The 16450-nt window shown below is 42.0% G+C and overlaps 1 protein-coding gene across 2 annotated transcripts in view; it reads right to left on the reverse strand.

The window, feature by feature from the left end:
* Positions 1–16450, reverse strand: part of ATG16L1 (autophagy related 16 like 1) — a 46640-nt gene that overhangs the window by 14114 nt on the left and 16076 nt on the right. For both annotated transcript variants that reach the window (XM_082658049.1, XM_082658050.1), the window contains exons 7-12: positions 15901–15987; positions 15188–15244; positions 14198–14300; positions 11179–11284; positions 6465–6535; positions 5737–5808 (exon numbers count right to left, since the gene is read on the reverse strand). In XM_082658049.1, coding sequence (XP_082514175.1) covers positions 5737–5808; positions 6465–6535; positions 11179–11284; positions 14198–14300; positions 15188–15244; positions 15901–15987 — 496 coding nt within the window. The remainder of the gene's footprint in view (positions 1–5736; positions 5809–6464; positions 6536–11178; positions 11285–14197; positions 14301–15187; positions 15245–15900; positions 15988–16450) is intronic.

A 16450-nucleotide genomic window follows, 5' to 3' on the forward strand; every position in this document is an offset into this window, starting at 1 on the left:
TAAAGGATGTTACAAGAGACAAGGAAGGACACTACATATTGATCAAGGGATCAATCCAAGAAGAAGATATAACAACTATAAATATATATGCACCCAACATAGGAGCACCTCAATACATAAAGCAACTGCTAACAGCTATAAAACAGGAAATCGACAGTAACAAAATAATAGTGGGGGACTTCAACACCTCACTTACACCAATGGACAGATCATCCAAAATGAAAATAAGTAAAGAAACAGAAGCTTTAAATGACACAATAGACCAGATAGATTTAATTGTTATTCATAGGATATTCCATCCAAAACCAGCAGATTACACTTTCTTCTCAAGTGCGCACGGAACATTCTCCAGGATAGATCACATCTTGGGTCACAAATCAAGCCTCAGTAAATTTAAGAAGATTGAAATCATATCAAGCACCTTTTCTGACCACAACGCTATGAGGTTAGAAATCAATTACAGGGAAAAAAATGTAAAAAACACAAACACATGGAGGCTAAACAATACATTACTAAATAACCAAGAGATCACTGAAGAAGTCAAAGAGGAAATCAAAATACACCTAGAGACAAATGACAACGAAAACACGACAATCCAAAACCTACGGGATGCAGCAAAAACAGTTCTAAGAGGGAAGTTTATAGCTATACAAGCCTACATCAAGAAATAAGAAAAATCTCAAAGAAACACTCTAACGTTACACCTAAAGGAACTAGAGAAAGAAGAACAAACAAAACCCAAAGTTAGCAGAAGGAAAGAAATCATAAAGATCAGAGCAGAAATAAATGAAACAGAAACAAAGAAAACAATAGCAAAGATCAATAAAACTAAAAGCTGGTTCTTGGAGAAGATAAGCAAAATTGATAAACCATTAGCCAGACTCATCAGAGGGAGAGGACTCAAATCAATAAAATTAGAAATGAAAAAGGAGAAGTTACAGCAGACACACCAGAAATACAAAGTATCCTAAGAGACTACTACAAGCAACTCTATGCCAATAAAATGGACAACATGGAAGAAATGGACAAATTCTTAGAAAGGTATAACCTGCCAAGACTGAAACAGGAAGCAATAGAAAATATGAACAGACCAATCACAAGTAATGAAATTGAAACTGTGATTAACAATCTTCCAACAAACGAAAGTCCAGGACCAGATGGCTTCACAGGTGAATTCTATCAAACATTCAGAGAAGAGCTAACACCCATCCTTCTCAAACTCTTCCAAAAAATTGCAGAGGAAGGAACACTCCCAAACTCATTCTATGAGACCACCATCACCCTGATACCAAAAACCAGACAAAGATATTACTAAAAAAGAAAATTACAGACCAATATCACTGATGAATAGAGATGCAAAAATTCTCAACAAAATACTAGCAAACAGAATCCAACAACACATTAAAAGGATCATACACCATGATCAAGTGGGATTTATCCCAGGGATGCAAGGATTCTTCAATATACATAAATCATTCAATGTGATAACCCCTATTAACAAACTGAAGAATAAAAACCATATGATCATCTCAATAGATGCAGAAAAAGCTTTTGACAAAATTCAACACCTATTTATGATAAAAACTCTCCAGAAAGTAGGCATAGAGGGAACCTACCTTAACAGAATAAAGGCCGTATACGACAAACCCACAGCAAACATCATTCTCAATGGTGAAAAACTGAAAGCATTTCCTCTAAGATCAGGAACAAGAAAAGGACGTCCACTCTCACCACTATTATTCAATATAGTTTTGGAAGTCCTAGCCACAGCAATCAGAGAAGAAAAAGAAATAAAAGGAATACATATTGGAAAAGAAAAAGTAAAACTGTCACTGTTTGCAGATTACATGATACTATACATAGAGAATCGCAAAGATGCCAACAGAAAACTACTAGAGCTAATCAATGAATTTGGTAAAGTTGCGGGATACAAAATTAATGTGCAGAAATCTCTTGCATTCCTATACACTAATGATGAAAAATCTGAAAGAGAAATTAAGGAAACACTCCCATTTACCATTGTAACAAAAAGAATAAAATACCTAGGAATAAACCTACCTAGGGAGACAAAAGACCTGTATGCAGAAAACTATAAGACACTGATGATAGAAATTAAAGATGATGCCAACAGATAGAGAGATATACCATGTTCTTGGATTGGAAGAATCAATACTGTGAAAATGACTATGCTACCCAAAGCAATCTACAGATTCAATGCAATCCCTATCAAATTACCAATGGCATTTTTTACGGAACTAGAACAAAAAATCTTAAAATTTGTATGGAGACACAAAAGACCCCGAATAGCCAAAGCAGTCTTGAGGGAAAAAAATGGAGCTGGAGGAATCAGACTCCCTGACTTCTGACTATACTACAAAGCTACAGTAATCAAGACAATATGGTACTCGCACAAAAACAGAAACATAGATCAATGGAACAGGATAGAAAGCCCAGAGATAAACCCACGCACCTATGGTCAACTAATCTATGACAAAGGAGGCAAAGATATGCAATGGAAAAAGGACAGTCTCTTCAATAAATAGTGCTGGGAAAACTGGACAGCTACATGTAAAAGAATGAAATTAGAACACTCCCTAACACCATACACAAAAATAAACTCAAAATGGATTAGAGATCTAAATGTAAGACCTGTCACTATAAAACTCTTAGAGGAAAACATAGGAAGAACACTCTTTGACATAAATCACAGCAAGATCTGTTTTGATCCACCTCCTAATGGAAATAAAAACAAAAATAAACAAATGGGACCTAATGAAACTTCAAAGCTTTTGCATAGCAAAGGAAACCATAAACAAGATGAAAAGACAATCCTCAGAATGAGAAAATACTTGCAAATGAATCAATGGACAAAGGATTAATCTCCAAAATATATAAACAGCTCATGCAGCTCAATATTAAAAAAACCCAATCCAAAAATGGACAGAAGACGACCTAAACAGACATTTCTCCAAAGAAGACATACAGATGGCCAAGAAGCAAATGAAAGGCTGCTCAACATCACTAATCATTAGAGAAATGCACATCAGTACTACAATGAGGTATCACCTCACACCAGTTAGAATGGGCATCATCAGAAAATCTACAAACAACGAATGCTGGAGAGGGTGTGGAGAAAAGGGAACCCTCCTGTAGTGTTTGTGGGAATGTAAATTGATACAGCCACTATGGAGAACAGTATGGAGGTTCCTTAAAAAACTAAAAATAGAATTACCATATGATCCAGCAATCCCACTACTGTGCATATACCCAGAGAAAACCATAATTCAAAAAGACACATGGGGCTTCCCTGGTGGTGCAGTGGTTGAGAGTCCACTTGCCGATGCAGGGGACACGGGTTCATGCCCCAGTCTGGGAAGATCCCACATGCCGCGGAGTGGCTGGGTCCATGAGCCATGGCCGTTGAGCCTGCGAGTCCGGAGCCTGCGCTCCGCAACGGGAGAGGCCCCAACAGTGAGAGGCCCGTGTACCGCAAAAAGAGAAAAAAAAAAAAAAGACACACGATGCACCCTAATGTTCACTGCAGCACTATTTACAATAGCCAGGTCATGGAAGCAACCTAAATGCCCATCAACAGACGAATGGATAAAAATGTGGTACATATATATAATGGAATATTACTCAGCCATAAATGGGAACGAAATTGGGTCATTTGTAGAGACATGGATGGATCTAGAGACTGTCATACAGAGTGAAGTAGTCAGAAAGAGAAAAACAAATATCGTACATTAACGCATATATATGGAAACTAGAAAAATGGTACAGATGAACTGGCTTGCAGGGCAGAAATTGAGACACAGATGTAGAGAACAAATGTATGGACACCAAGGGGGGAAAGCGGTGGTGGGAGAGGTGGTGTGATGAATTGGGCAATTGGGATTGACATGTATACACTGATGTGAATAAAACTGATGACTAATAAGGACGTGCTGTATAAAAAATAAAATGCAAAAATTAAAATAAAGAAATAAAATAAAATAGAAAAAAAAATATCATCCCGCACTCAACTCCTTGCTTTACTCCTCAAAGGGCCTAAAATGTAAGGAATCCTGTATGTCACTCTTCACTAATTACACAGTTTTACTGTATCTCAGTCTAGAATAATCCAGGCCAACTGAACACAGGAAAGAGCACAGGACTCAATCCAAAGTCTCATCTTTCTATTTGTTAACTGTGTGACCTCGGGCAATTCTGTGGGCTTAGCTGAGCCTCAGTTTCCCCATCTACCTACCTCACCTGCTTCCCCCTGAGGATTAAAAGCAGTAACATATATAATATACCTGACTACTGGGTCAAACACAGAAACCACTCAGGTAAAAGCCCCTTTGCTTTAGGAAAAATAATGACTGCAGAAGTATTCAACCCTGTCTTAAATTTCTGCTAAGCAACTGATGGGTACATAGAGAAGGCATGCCACAGGATGGACTGTAACACTGCCAGGAGAATAGTCTAGGCTGTTACATGGAACTTTTTCCATGCTTACGGTGCAGGACTATAGGGCTTCAACTGAGAACTCGTTCAAGCATTTCAACAGATGTGTACCACTGCTTAAGAGGAGTCCAGCCCTGCCCGCAGGCATCCACCTCCCTGTTCCTTCCTTGCAACAAGAACACCAGGGAGACCCTTCCGCTTTCAGAAGAGAACGTAATCTTTTGTCATCCTCACATTTCATGCTTTGCACATGGATCCTCTTTCAACTAAGAATCAAGAATTACCACCCTTTAGGTATTAGCTAGCATCTAACACTGGCCATTTTCCACACAGCTCCTTCAAGAAAAGGGAAAGCCCAAGTGATAAGTGAACCGTGTGTTTCTAACTATTCTTCTAGCTGCATCCCTGCACCATCGAATCAGACCATCAGAAACTACCTAATGGACCACTTCTATTGCAGCTCCCCACCTCCCTGTAGATTTCTCTTTATGAAGTTCACCTTAACATCATGCTCTCTGCTTTTCACGTGGGTTGACACACAAGTTTGCGTCAAGCTTTTTTTTGCGGGTAAAATACCTACCAATGTCAAGTAAATCCGCCATCTTATCTTTCAGTAGCCTTTATTTAATGAGCTCATGTGAAGGTTGCTTCAAGCTTAAGGAGAAAAACACGTCTCTAAATTAAGCTACGTCTTCTATTAGAACAAAAGTGATATAACCATCTAATTTTTGTCTTTGTCTTGGAATCCAAGCGTCTTCTTGGTAGGTTTGGGTCCAGATGCAGATTTCATCAACATCTGATCCCACTGTTCTTGCTTTCCCATACACCTGTTTCCTGGCTTTAAGTTGTTTTATCTCTCTCATAAGTGTACCCACATATACTTCTATAGCCTACTTTCCAGTTCTACTTTGTGAGGTGATTTAGTCTTGGGGTGCTTAAGAAACACAGATTACACTCTGGTGCTAAATTAGCTGAAGATAAGCTAAAACTGACACCTACCAAAAATATTTACTTTTTATGAACAGGAGTGTCCCAAGTCTTTCATGGAAACGTAATGGTTTCCTATTGCAAATATTCTGCAACTGAATATTGGACAAAGTAAGAATGTAAAGTGGAAACATCAATTTTCCTAAGGAGGAAAGGAAAGGGCAGGGGCAATCAAGTATTGAGTTTCACGACAACATACAATTCTTCTAATCAATCAACCTGCCATTTCCTACATCATGTGACCGGTAAGCAACCACGTGAAGTTTGGAGATTACATTAACTTTCCTCACTGGGTCTTACCCGTAACCGATAGTCATCCACAGTCCAGATGCGGCTTGCAAAATCATTTGACGCTGCTAAGAGGTAAGATCCCTACAGGAATAAAGGGGAGGAGAAGAAATGTTAGCCAAAATAGAACTCAGTTCACATGATACAAATTCCCCGATGCCTGTAACTATACACCTGAGCTGAATACCGCTATAACCAGCATTCTGTGAATTTATCACTCCCCCTTAAGTTCAGACCTTCCTCCGAGACTGCTCGACCTCACCTGTAAGCTGTAGATACCTCCAGCTCAAAATGGAATTCCTCCTCCTGTGTTCACTCCTCACCACCTCCCACCTTCAGTAACAGCAAGTACTAATTCTCTGCACCTGTCCAAGTCCAAGAGCTCAGAACCACCGACTCTCCCCAGCCACACCTCCCAACTGCCCCCGTTGGAGACCTGCTTGTCTCTGGTGCTTCTCGCTAGACCCTCTCCTCTCCACCTGCACTGCCTTGGCCCAAACCGGGGCCTTTATCAAGTCTGGCGACTGCCTTGCTGGGGTATCCCAGACCTGTCCCCCTACCCAGTCTTCAACACGGTTGTGATCAGCACAGAATTTATAATCTACCTACATCCTTCTCTAACATTAAGACAGAAAATAGCAGAGAAACCAGGTAAGTTTTTAAATTTCAAGAACCAGATGTTTAAAACTGTTTCTAAAACCCTCTAAACTCACCCATTTCCGTGGATATTAGGTACTTACAGCACTATCGAATTCAATGCTTGTAATTCCTGCATTACTGCCAGACAGGGAGCCCTTGAACTCACATTTGTCTGCATACAAACAAAGGTTAAGAAAGGAAGGTTTAAAAACAAATGATGGCAAATCCAACATATCAATTAAAATGAGGCACTTGAAACACAATGGAAGCCAACTACATGGTCAAAAACAGCTTTCCTGCATCTTTACAGAATCAAGTAGCAGGACAAATGGAATAATGAGACCAAAATATCCGGCTGGTCAGTTCCAAGAGCAATGAATGTACAAGCGGGTGCAGAGCCCAGCATTTTCCTGTGGGTTCTTACGCTGTTCTTTTCAAGAAATTCAGTGTCATCAATTTCCTTTACAAAAGATAAGTGCAGGAATTTAAAAACATGTCAATTGACCCTAGAGACCGAGTTTGTTATTTCTCAGTAAAATTTTCTACTTTCCATAAATACATCTTTGGGTTTGATCAATATTTGCCAACTTAACTATCACTTTCGTAGAACCTGACCATTAGAATTTCAGAACCCAAGTAGGAAAAGAAATTTCTACTTACATAAACTGGCTGGTCCCTAGAATTCTAGTAAAGCTCGTTTGGAGTTTCGGTCACCTCTCTGTTCACTCTATATACGTGAGTCTAAGGTTCTGGCAATCCAATCGCCCGCCAGTGCTCCCCCCTCCCGCTGCCAAGTCTCCTCCACCAAGAGGCCCGTGCATATACCCCCAGGCTGTTTTCAAACAGCTTTGGCCACCCGCAATGAAACTTTAAAGATGAGCGTATGAGTCTCAATGATGATGTGATTCAGTTTCCTCTTTAAAGGGTATCTTTTTTTTTCCTCTAAGAGTTTTATTTATTTATTTACAACTTTATTGGAGTCTAACTGCTTTACAATGGTGTGTTAGTTTCTGCTTTATAACAAAGTGAATCAGTTATACATATGTTCCCATATCTCTTCCCTCTTGTGTCTCCCTCCCTCCCACCCTCCCTATCCCACCCCTCTAGGTGGTTACAAAGCACCGAGCTGATCTCCCTGTGCTATGTGGCTGCTTCCCACTAGCTATCTATTTTACGTTTGGTAGTGTATATATGTCCATGCCACTCTCTCACTTTGTCACAGCTTACCCATCCCCCTCCCCATATCCTCAAGTCCATTCTCTAGTAGGTCTGTGTCTTTATTCCTGTCTTACCCCTAGGTTCTTCATGACCTTTTTTTTTCTTAAATTCCATATATATGTGTTAGCATACGGTATTTGTCTTTCTCTTTCTGACTTACTTCACTCTGTATGACAGACTCTCTAGGTCCATCCACCTCATTACAAATAGCTCAATTTTGTTTCTTTTTATGGCTGAGTAATATTCCATTGTATATATGTGCCACATCTTCTTTATTCACTCATCCGATGATGGACACTTAGGTTGTTTCCATCTCCTGGCTATTGTAAATAGAGCTGCAATGAACGTTTTGGTACATGACTCTTTTAAAGGGTATCTTAAGGATAACCTATATAGACAAGCCAGGAAAACAATTAGGGAATCATTCAAATCAAACTCATAAAATAGGAGCACAGAATAGTATACATTTCAATTAACAGCCTTTTCTCTTAGGACTTCTAGATGCTAATAAATATAAATACTGGTTTGGGGACTTCCCTGGTGGTCCAGTGGTTAACACTCCACACTCCCAATGCAGGGGCCTGGGTTCGATCCCTGGTCAGGGAACTAGATCCCTCATGCCATAGCTAAGAGTTCACATGCCACAGCGAAGATTCCACATACCACAACCAAGACCCAGCACAGCCAAACAAATAAATAAACATATATATATAAAAAATACTGAAAAAAAAAATACTGGTTTGGAGCTGTCAAATACATTTAGGGCCAGGACTATTAACCTGGTGGATGAACCCCTGAATTAATTTGCAAAATATGGCACATTTAATGCCTTTCCCTGGATCCTAGCTTTCAATAGATTTTCACAAGTCAAAAAAAGGCCAACACCTACTAATTTAGGACTTTATTTAGATTAGATCTTTATAGACAAAAATATTACTGCAAATTCTAAAAGATATCTCTTTGGCTTATGCCTAAAACACTGGTCTATTTGTTTGGCAGGTGACAAAGTGCCAAAATGTAAGAAATGATCAGTAAGTGCTAGTCTACACAAGAGATTGATCTGAAAAGACCAAAGATCTTATTAAAATCTCTTTTATTTAGAAGGCACTGGGGAGACTATGTCAAGAGTATTTATGTAATTCCCAGCAGAGCTGCTGCTTTTGACAGAATAAGCAAAGACAGGTGCTCCTACTGGATGCAAAGTGGTGGTGGAAGGGTAAAAAAGAGGACCCCCGAACTATTTCATAAAAGGCCTCTTGGACTTGGTCTCTTCCAAGACTCAGTAAATATTAGCCAAGGGGGAAAAATTATAGGCCAAGTAAGCCATTTGTGAAGGAAAGATCCTATAATTAGTTATAGGATATATATATAGGACTAATATTTGTTCCTGAAAACTATAAAAAATGCTGCCAGACACTATGTTATTTCTGTAGACCTAGTAGAAATTTTTCATTTTATTAACACAAATTATGTTCTGGCACAAATTATGTCAGTATTAATGTTGGTTAGTGTTTACTTCCTCTTTAGCAGCAAAAAAGTAACACTATTACTAATCCCTGGTATCTTTAATTTTCTTATAGGTGTTTTTACTGACCAAGGAGTAAAACGAAAATATTTTTAGTGCTATCTGTATTTAATTGCAAGGCATAATCAAAACAGACTATCTGTGTAGATTTTTATCACAAAATCTCTATTCTTTTTTTTAAAAATTAATTAATTAATTTATTTTTGGCTGCACTGGGTCTTCGTTGCTGCATGTGGGCCTTCTCTAGCTGTGGCGAGCAGGCGCTACTCTTCGTTGTGGTGTGCAGGCTTCTCATTGCGGTAGCTTCTCTTGATGCGGAGCACGGGCTCTAGGCGCGCAGTCTCAGTAGTTGTGGTGCACGGGCTTAGTTGCTCCGCAGCGTGTGGGATCTTCCTGGACCAGGGCTCGAACCCCTGTCGCCGGCATTGGCAGGCGGACTCTTAACCACTGTGCCACCAGGGAAGCCCAAAATTTCTATTCTTATGATATGGTTTTATTATTGTTTTGTAAGTTTCAGCAATTACCATTCATAAGGTGTTTCTTGGTAAAACACAAATTTTGATGGGTTTCAAATAGCTCTAACTGCCAGGGATTTATGTACTGAGTCATTTTCATGAAAATCAAAGGCCAGGGTAGACAAACTGGGTGCTTTATATGACAACGTGTTCCAGCAAAGGGATCAGTAGATTGCTCTTGCTCTAAATACATCAGCAGTAGTAACACAGGGACTTTCCTGGGAAGTCCGTGCTCCGCAACGAGAGAAGTCACTGCAATGAGAAGCCCGCACACGGCAACAAAGAGTAGCCCCCGCTCTCCACAACTAGAGAAAGGCCGTGCACAGCAGCGAAGACCCAACGCAGCCAAAAATCAACCAATCAATCAATTTATATATATAAAAAAGTAGTAGTAACACACATGCTTCTTCAGCAGGTCTACAGCTCAGAGGAGGATGTTTTGGAAAAAGCAAGGCATCTACAGTCTTAACACTCAAGCTCAGGTCCCAGGTTTCACGACTCCCTGTCCACGTAAATCAACCGTGTAAATCAAGTAGTGTCTCTGAGTCTTCACCTGTCAAACAGGGGTGATACCCACCTAACGGCACAGGGCTATCGTGAGGATCCGAGGAAGTAAAGTAGAGAAAGGTATGCTGGTGCTATTTATTGCTGGAGAGTGAGCACGTATGTGCTGCAAGTATGGAAACCGGACAAAGTGGTTCCTATAAAACCCTTCAGTCTATTCTTTGACCTTGCCTTACTATTATTATTTTTTGGCTGTGCTGTGTGGCTTGTGGGATCTTGGTTCCCTGACTAGGGAATGAACTCAGGCCCTTGGCAGTGAAAGCCCGGAGTCCTAACCCCTGGACTTCCAGGGGAATTCCCTGAACTTGCCTTACTAAATATACATGTATATTCAACTGAATATCAAAATGTTGAAAGTGGGCTATGCCCATGTTCAGAATTCTGGGAGAGGATTTCACTAACTCTCATTTCCTGTTCTAATGTCATCCCATTTTGAGTACTCTGAGGTCATTCCTGAAACAATGTCTAATCAAAGAGACTTCAGTCTTGATTTTAGAATCCTTGTCCAATAAGCTATTTGTTAAATACATTTTCCTAGATGATACACCCCTCTGTTTATTCTCAAGCTTAGATACGATGTCAGTCATTTTTTGCTAGGCTATGGCCACTGGTATTATTAAATGCATAAACCACAGCTTGATGTGTAATTTAATTGTAGAGTCCATGACTGTAAGATTTTTTATTTTCCTTCTAAAACCTGTACTATCTTGGAAGATCCCCTGGTCAGTACGTATTTGAGAAAACACAAACGCTAACGTATCTGTAACTCAACAGCATTCTCTAGTCTACTTGGAAACCCAGAGCAAACATCTACTTGGCTGTATCAGCTGTAAAGGATAACTGAGAGGGTAATAATGCTTTGGTCAGATGATTCCTCACACAAAATACTGTATGTTTCAAGAAGATGAACAATTCAAAGACTGCCTGAAAGCAGGGCCAACCAGATGTCACCAACACAGCTTCCTTCTGTTTCTCACTCCAGCGAGATCTCACCTCCGAACACTTCCCAGAGCTTCACCCTCCGATCCATGCCTCCCGTGGCCAGGAGCCGGGAACCCGGACTGAACTGCACAGCATTGACCTCCCCATCATGAGCGTCCTGCAAGACAAGTGCCCTGTTTCAAACCCAACCCCTGTCATCCCCAAGAAGAAAGGGCCCAATACTGATGAACACTCTGGACCCCTAACCAAAGGTTAAACACCTGTCATTAAAGAGGGGACCCAATCACAAACTTGGGTTCCTAGCCCAGAGTCTCCTGATTCTATTATCATTAAATACTTATAGTTACAGTTCTATTTTTTAAATGCAGTGCAACCTTCTTAAAAAGCATTCAGAATCTGTGTAAACTAATTGCCTAAAGTTTGTCTTTGCATTAGTTTTCCTTCTTCTAAGAATAATGTAATTTCAATCTATACTGTACTATGATCTTAAGAGCTTAAAAGTAAGCCTATGGTTAACTGCCTCTTCTGGCCCAGACTGCATTAATACCACATGTTAAACTACGTATCAAATTAAGGTACAGGGTGGCTTCTCATGACTTTAAAAAAAGAAGCCTTTTCTTTTTTTAAAAAGTCTTTCTTTTGGTCTCCCTAATACGAATACATCCTGATATGAGTAGATGCTGGTCCTACTGCCACCCATCAGTGTTAGAGTAGAATCCCAGGTAGTTCTTTCTGGAAACAACACGGCACTACATGTACTAGCAGTGAGGTCTCCGCCAAGTTCCTTCACTTCCCAAAGCCTCAGTTTTCTCGTCTATGAAAATAGACTTCTGCAGGTTTTGTGAGCTAGGAACATGTCCGACCATGACTCGGCCTTTGACAAAAGTAGCAGGTGTTATTTTGGCAGAACCTAATTCTTCACAGGGAGATGTCTGAGAATGGCATCCACGTTGGAACACATGATCTGAAAAGGTGGTGGCATTTGTGTTCAAGATGAGAAAGGAAACCAAATAAAAAGCACCCCATCCCAGAATGGGAAGAGAGAACACTAGACATGACTATAATCTCCTCTCTTAAAAGACCATGGATACTGAAATATTTATGAATGAAATACCATGAGATTTGCTTTAAGTTGCTCCAGCAAAAGTGTGGGCGTGGGGTGGGGGGCAGATAAGATTGGCAAACGTGACTGACTGAAGCCGCCCGACAGGAGGACGTCCGGGAAGTTCTTTTACTCTCTACTTCTGCTTATATTTGAAAATTTCCATAATCAAAAGCCAGGGGCGGGGGACCCTGCAATACATGAATGATAAATACTGGATCCTTAAACCTATCATCAATCACTTGCCTAAAAGGTCGCCCTGGGAATACAAACTCTGATCTTCACATTTGCTTGGGACTGAAAAAGGCGCCCGAAGTATCGAGAACGTGACTCATGAACCGACTGCAACAGAAACATGATTTCTTGTTACTTTGCTTGATCTGCTTTCTCTCCACCCTCTCGTGTCCCAGGGCTGAAAAGCCGTCTGACAGGGGAGCAAACTTTTTACCTCCATACAATTCCGTTTTCTTTGTAATGGTACCTTTCTACTTCGGAGGTCTCAGATTGAAAACTTGAGATCACGCACCATCACAACCATGGCTGCCTCTCGTCAATCTCCTGTGCGGCCGGTTCTGTTGGACGCTTGTCAGCTGTGCACTGCTCACTCTCAGAGACACACACTGACAGAATCCCCAATTATCAGCTGCTCCATTACCCCATACACACGACTTAAATGTGACAGGAGGGAAAAAATGGGCTGCTGGGAGTTGAGGGCAGGGAAGGCAATGTGACGTTAAGTGCAATCAGACCTTTTACCAATCATCATCGACCTCCGAGGTGCCCAGGCCTGTTAGAGAATCACAGGAGTGGAGTGGGAAGGGGCCTTAATGGTCCCCCGTCCAACTCCTCACCCATAGCAGGACTCTCTTTACAACGACCAAGGTGGCTAATCGCTCAGCCAGTTCATTGTATGGAAATAACTATTAAAGTTCCTCTTTATGCCTGGAACTGAAAGCTCCCCCCATATAAACTCCATCCCATTGTTTTTTTCTTTTTTGCGCTACGCGGGCCTCTCACTGTTGTGGCCTCGCCTGTTGCGGAGCACAGGCTCCGGACGTGCAGGCTCAGCGGCCATGGCGCACAGGCCCAGCCGCTCCGCGGCACGTGGGATCTTCCTGGACCAGGGCACAGACCCGCGTCCCCTGCATTGGCAGGCGGACTCTCAACCACTGTGCCACCAGGGAAGCCCCATCCCATTTTTACAGCAAGCCTTTCTCTCCCCGAACGTCAGCTCCTCCAACTCACCCCTCACAACACAAGAGTTAACCCAACTATTTGGGCTTTGCTCTATTCTTCCATCCCCCACCCCATTTCCTAGCCCTGAGCCAGGGACTCTACAATTCCCCAGGCCGGTTGCATGTCCGCTCAATTACCCCAGCCAGGATCCGGATTATCCTTTAGTACTAGGATCCAGCTCCACACTCCAGCTGACAGCCATGGTATCACAGTGGCTTCTGCCCAGGAGTTTCTCCGGCTTCCAACTATGTGCTCCTAATGGTCAGAAGTCACATGGACCTGAGTATAATTTGTGAAGCCAACAGCTGCCCTACTGACCTTCCAAAACAGACCACTGACTAGAAACTCTAAATTGGAGCCAACTGGTGACAACAATTGCATGAATTATTCTCTAATACCTCACCATCCCAAATGAGCTCTCCCCTTGCCCCACCCCCTCATGCTACCCATCATCTCAGCCAGTCCTACATTACAGAGGGTGGCTGCAAATAAATTCTGTTCTCTGAAGAGCGGCAAAATACACTAATTTTACTCACCTTATCAAAGCAACTTTGCTTTGCTTATCAAAATACAATCAATCCTTTCTATCAGACAGCCAACAGGTCGTCTGATAGAAAGTCCCTTATGAATAAAACAATAATAGAAAGCTTAGCTGCAGCAGGAGAAAGGGTCCCTTGTCAGGCTCTGTTTCTTTATGAAGCTTGGTGGGCTGTGGGGATAAATCATACTTACGAAGACACACATTGCAGTCGTTGGCACCCTCACTTCTTTACTAGGGCCAGGATGAGTATCCATGTTATCCTGGGGAACTGGAAAGGAAGACACAGAGCGCCTCCTAAGAAGTAACATAAAGGAAAACATCAGGATGGCACAGGCTTACTGTCCACCAAACTCTCAGAAGGGATTCAAAGACATCTTTTATCAATAGCTTCTTTTCCCTTCTAGACCCTCCAAACCACAGAACGAGTCCCCAAATCAGAAGCAACCTCACTCAGTGACAACTGGAAAGACAGCACTTACCTGTACTCTCCTTTTCGCTAACCCATGGACTCCAAAACTCAACACTGAAAAGCAATCCTGAACAACTGCTGCCCCCGTCAATAAACAGCTACAAATGTTCTCAACTTAATGTAACCGCTAGCTCAGAGGGAGCTCGTTGGTATTTTCATAAAACTATTTTAAGATGATTCCTATGCCTGGTTACAATCATCCTCAGCATACACTTGTGGTCAAGGTGGAGCTGAACACATGCCAAAAGAAAGAGCGACCCGGCCTTGATTACTGTACAGAGCTCAGCCTATTCGCCCGTCTCAGAGGGCTGACAGCATTCCTAGGAGCATGCAAAGCGTCCTGGTTATTAGCACATGTACACGTGATGATTGGTGTAGTGAAGCAGTGATCAGCATAATTATCAACGACCCACACTTGCATGCTGGGCTAAGAGAGGATAATATTTTCACCTGGCAGCATCAGAAGAGTGATGTCCCAAAAGGGGAGACTCGGACAGACTAAAGGGTAAGGCCAGAGATCAGCACGCAGCGAGATTAAGAAAAAGGAAGTTGAGGAAAAAAGGAAGAAGCTAAATGAAAAGCTGAAATTAAGGCATCTGTATACTCTGCACTGAAATTCTGGCGCACGTTTAAAAAACAACAAATCATGTACATGTACTCAGGTATATTTATACACATATTAACAAGGAAAGGTGAAGGTTTTCTAACCTACCCAAAGATATTAGTGATAGAATCCAGAAGGCCTCCAGCAGGCTGCGAGAGTCGCTTACTAAAGAGGAGGGGAGGATAGGTTTAAACCTTAGAAACATTTTGCCCAAATAATCAATCAAAAACAGTCCACAAAAGTACCTGGGAGTGTATTTCCCAATGAGTTCCCAAACCCCAGCTGAGAACCCCTCACAGTACTGAACCACCAGAAAGCATTGGGAAGGTAGGAGGGAAAACCCAGCCTTGAAGTTTCAAAAGAAACACGGTTCCCTAGCACTAAATTAACTTCCCTGGAAATAATGCTTTAGACGATGAACTGTCTAAGTGACCTAACAACAACTTCTAGTGGTTAATGACCAAGCCCATTCTTTTCATCCTGTTTTGGCAAATTAAAAAAAGAAAAGAAAAGAACTCCTGGAGCCCTGGTAAGAATTAAGCATATGATCTAAACAATCACCTGCCTAACAAGGTCCATCTTTCCGAAAGCCACTACACTTTTTCTGCTTCTCTTCACAGCTGGTGGTGGCACTAAGGGACGGCTAGCCTCCTGTTAAGCAGAGGTGACCCGAGAAAGACGGAGACACCCTGGAGCCCGCGAGCCCCATGGCTGAGCGAGCGGGGCTGCACGTTCCAGCTGGGGGCGCCGCACCGTTCCCTGGCCCCGCCCACAAGCATGCTGCCGGGCTGCTCCGCCCCTGGCACAGCCCGTCTACTCACGCGGCTGCTCTGCTGACGGCCCGCACCGGAGAGGCCTCCTCAGCGTGATCGGAGGTTTCATCCACAAGGACTTCAATGTCATCATCTCTGGAAAGAAGGGCAAGAGGCTGAGTCTTTGATGCTGCTGAACAGGAGCTTTGTGATGAGTCTGCTCTGCAAAGGCCGACACCAACACCACCTCCTAATCACACACGGGCTATGTGACTTGGCTGTGACAGAAGCAGTCAAGGCTTCTCTGGAGAAAAAGGAGCTGCCATCTGAGCAACAGCGAAGAAACGATCTGTTCAAGTCTAATCCAGAATTCCAACTGAAAACAACTTTACAAGTGAGCTTTTGCTCTTTTTAGGTCTAAACACAGCTCCCACTTGGAAAGCAATGACATAATGGCTTATTAAGCCTATATTCACATAACCAGCATTAAGGTCGATTTTTCTCATCAGAAGTCTGGTTTGTAGCTCAAGGGCTCCCGCATGCCAACTGGACTGCAGCACTCACTAAGAAACAGTTCCCATGAGACGGGCTGAATAACATAGAGGATAGCTAGGGGCAG

Source organism: Grampus griseus (assembly GCF_964374135.1).
Source record: "Grampus griseus genome assembly, chromosome: 7".
NCBI classification, from domain to species: Eukaryota; Metazoa; Chordata; class Mammalia; order Artiodactyla; family Delphinidae; genus Grampus; species Grampus griseus.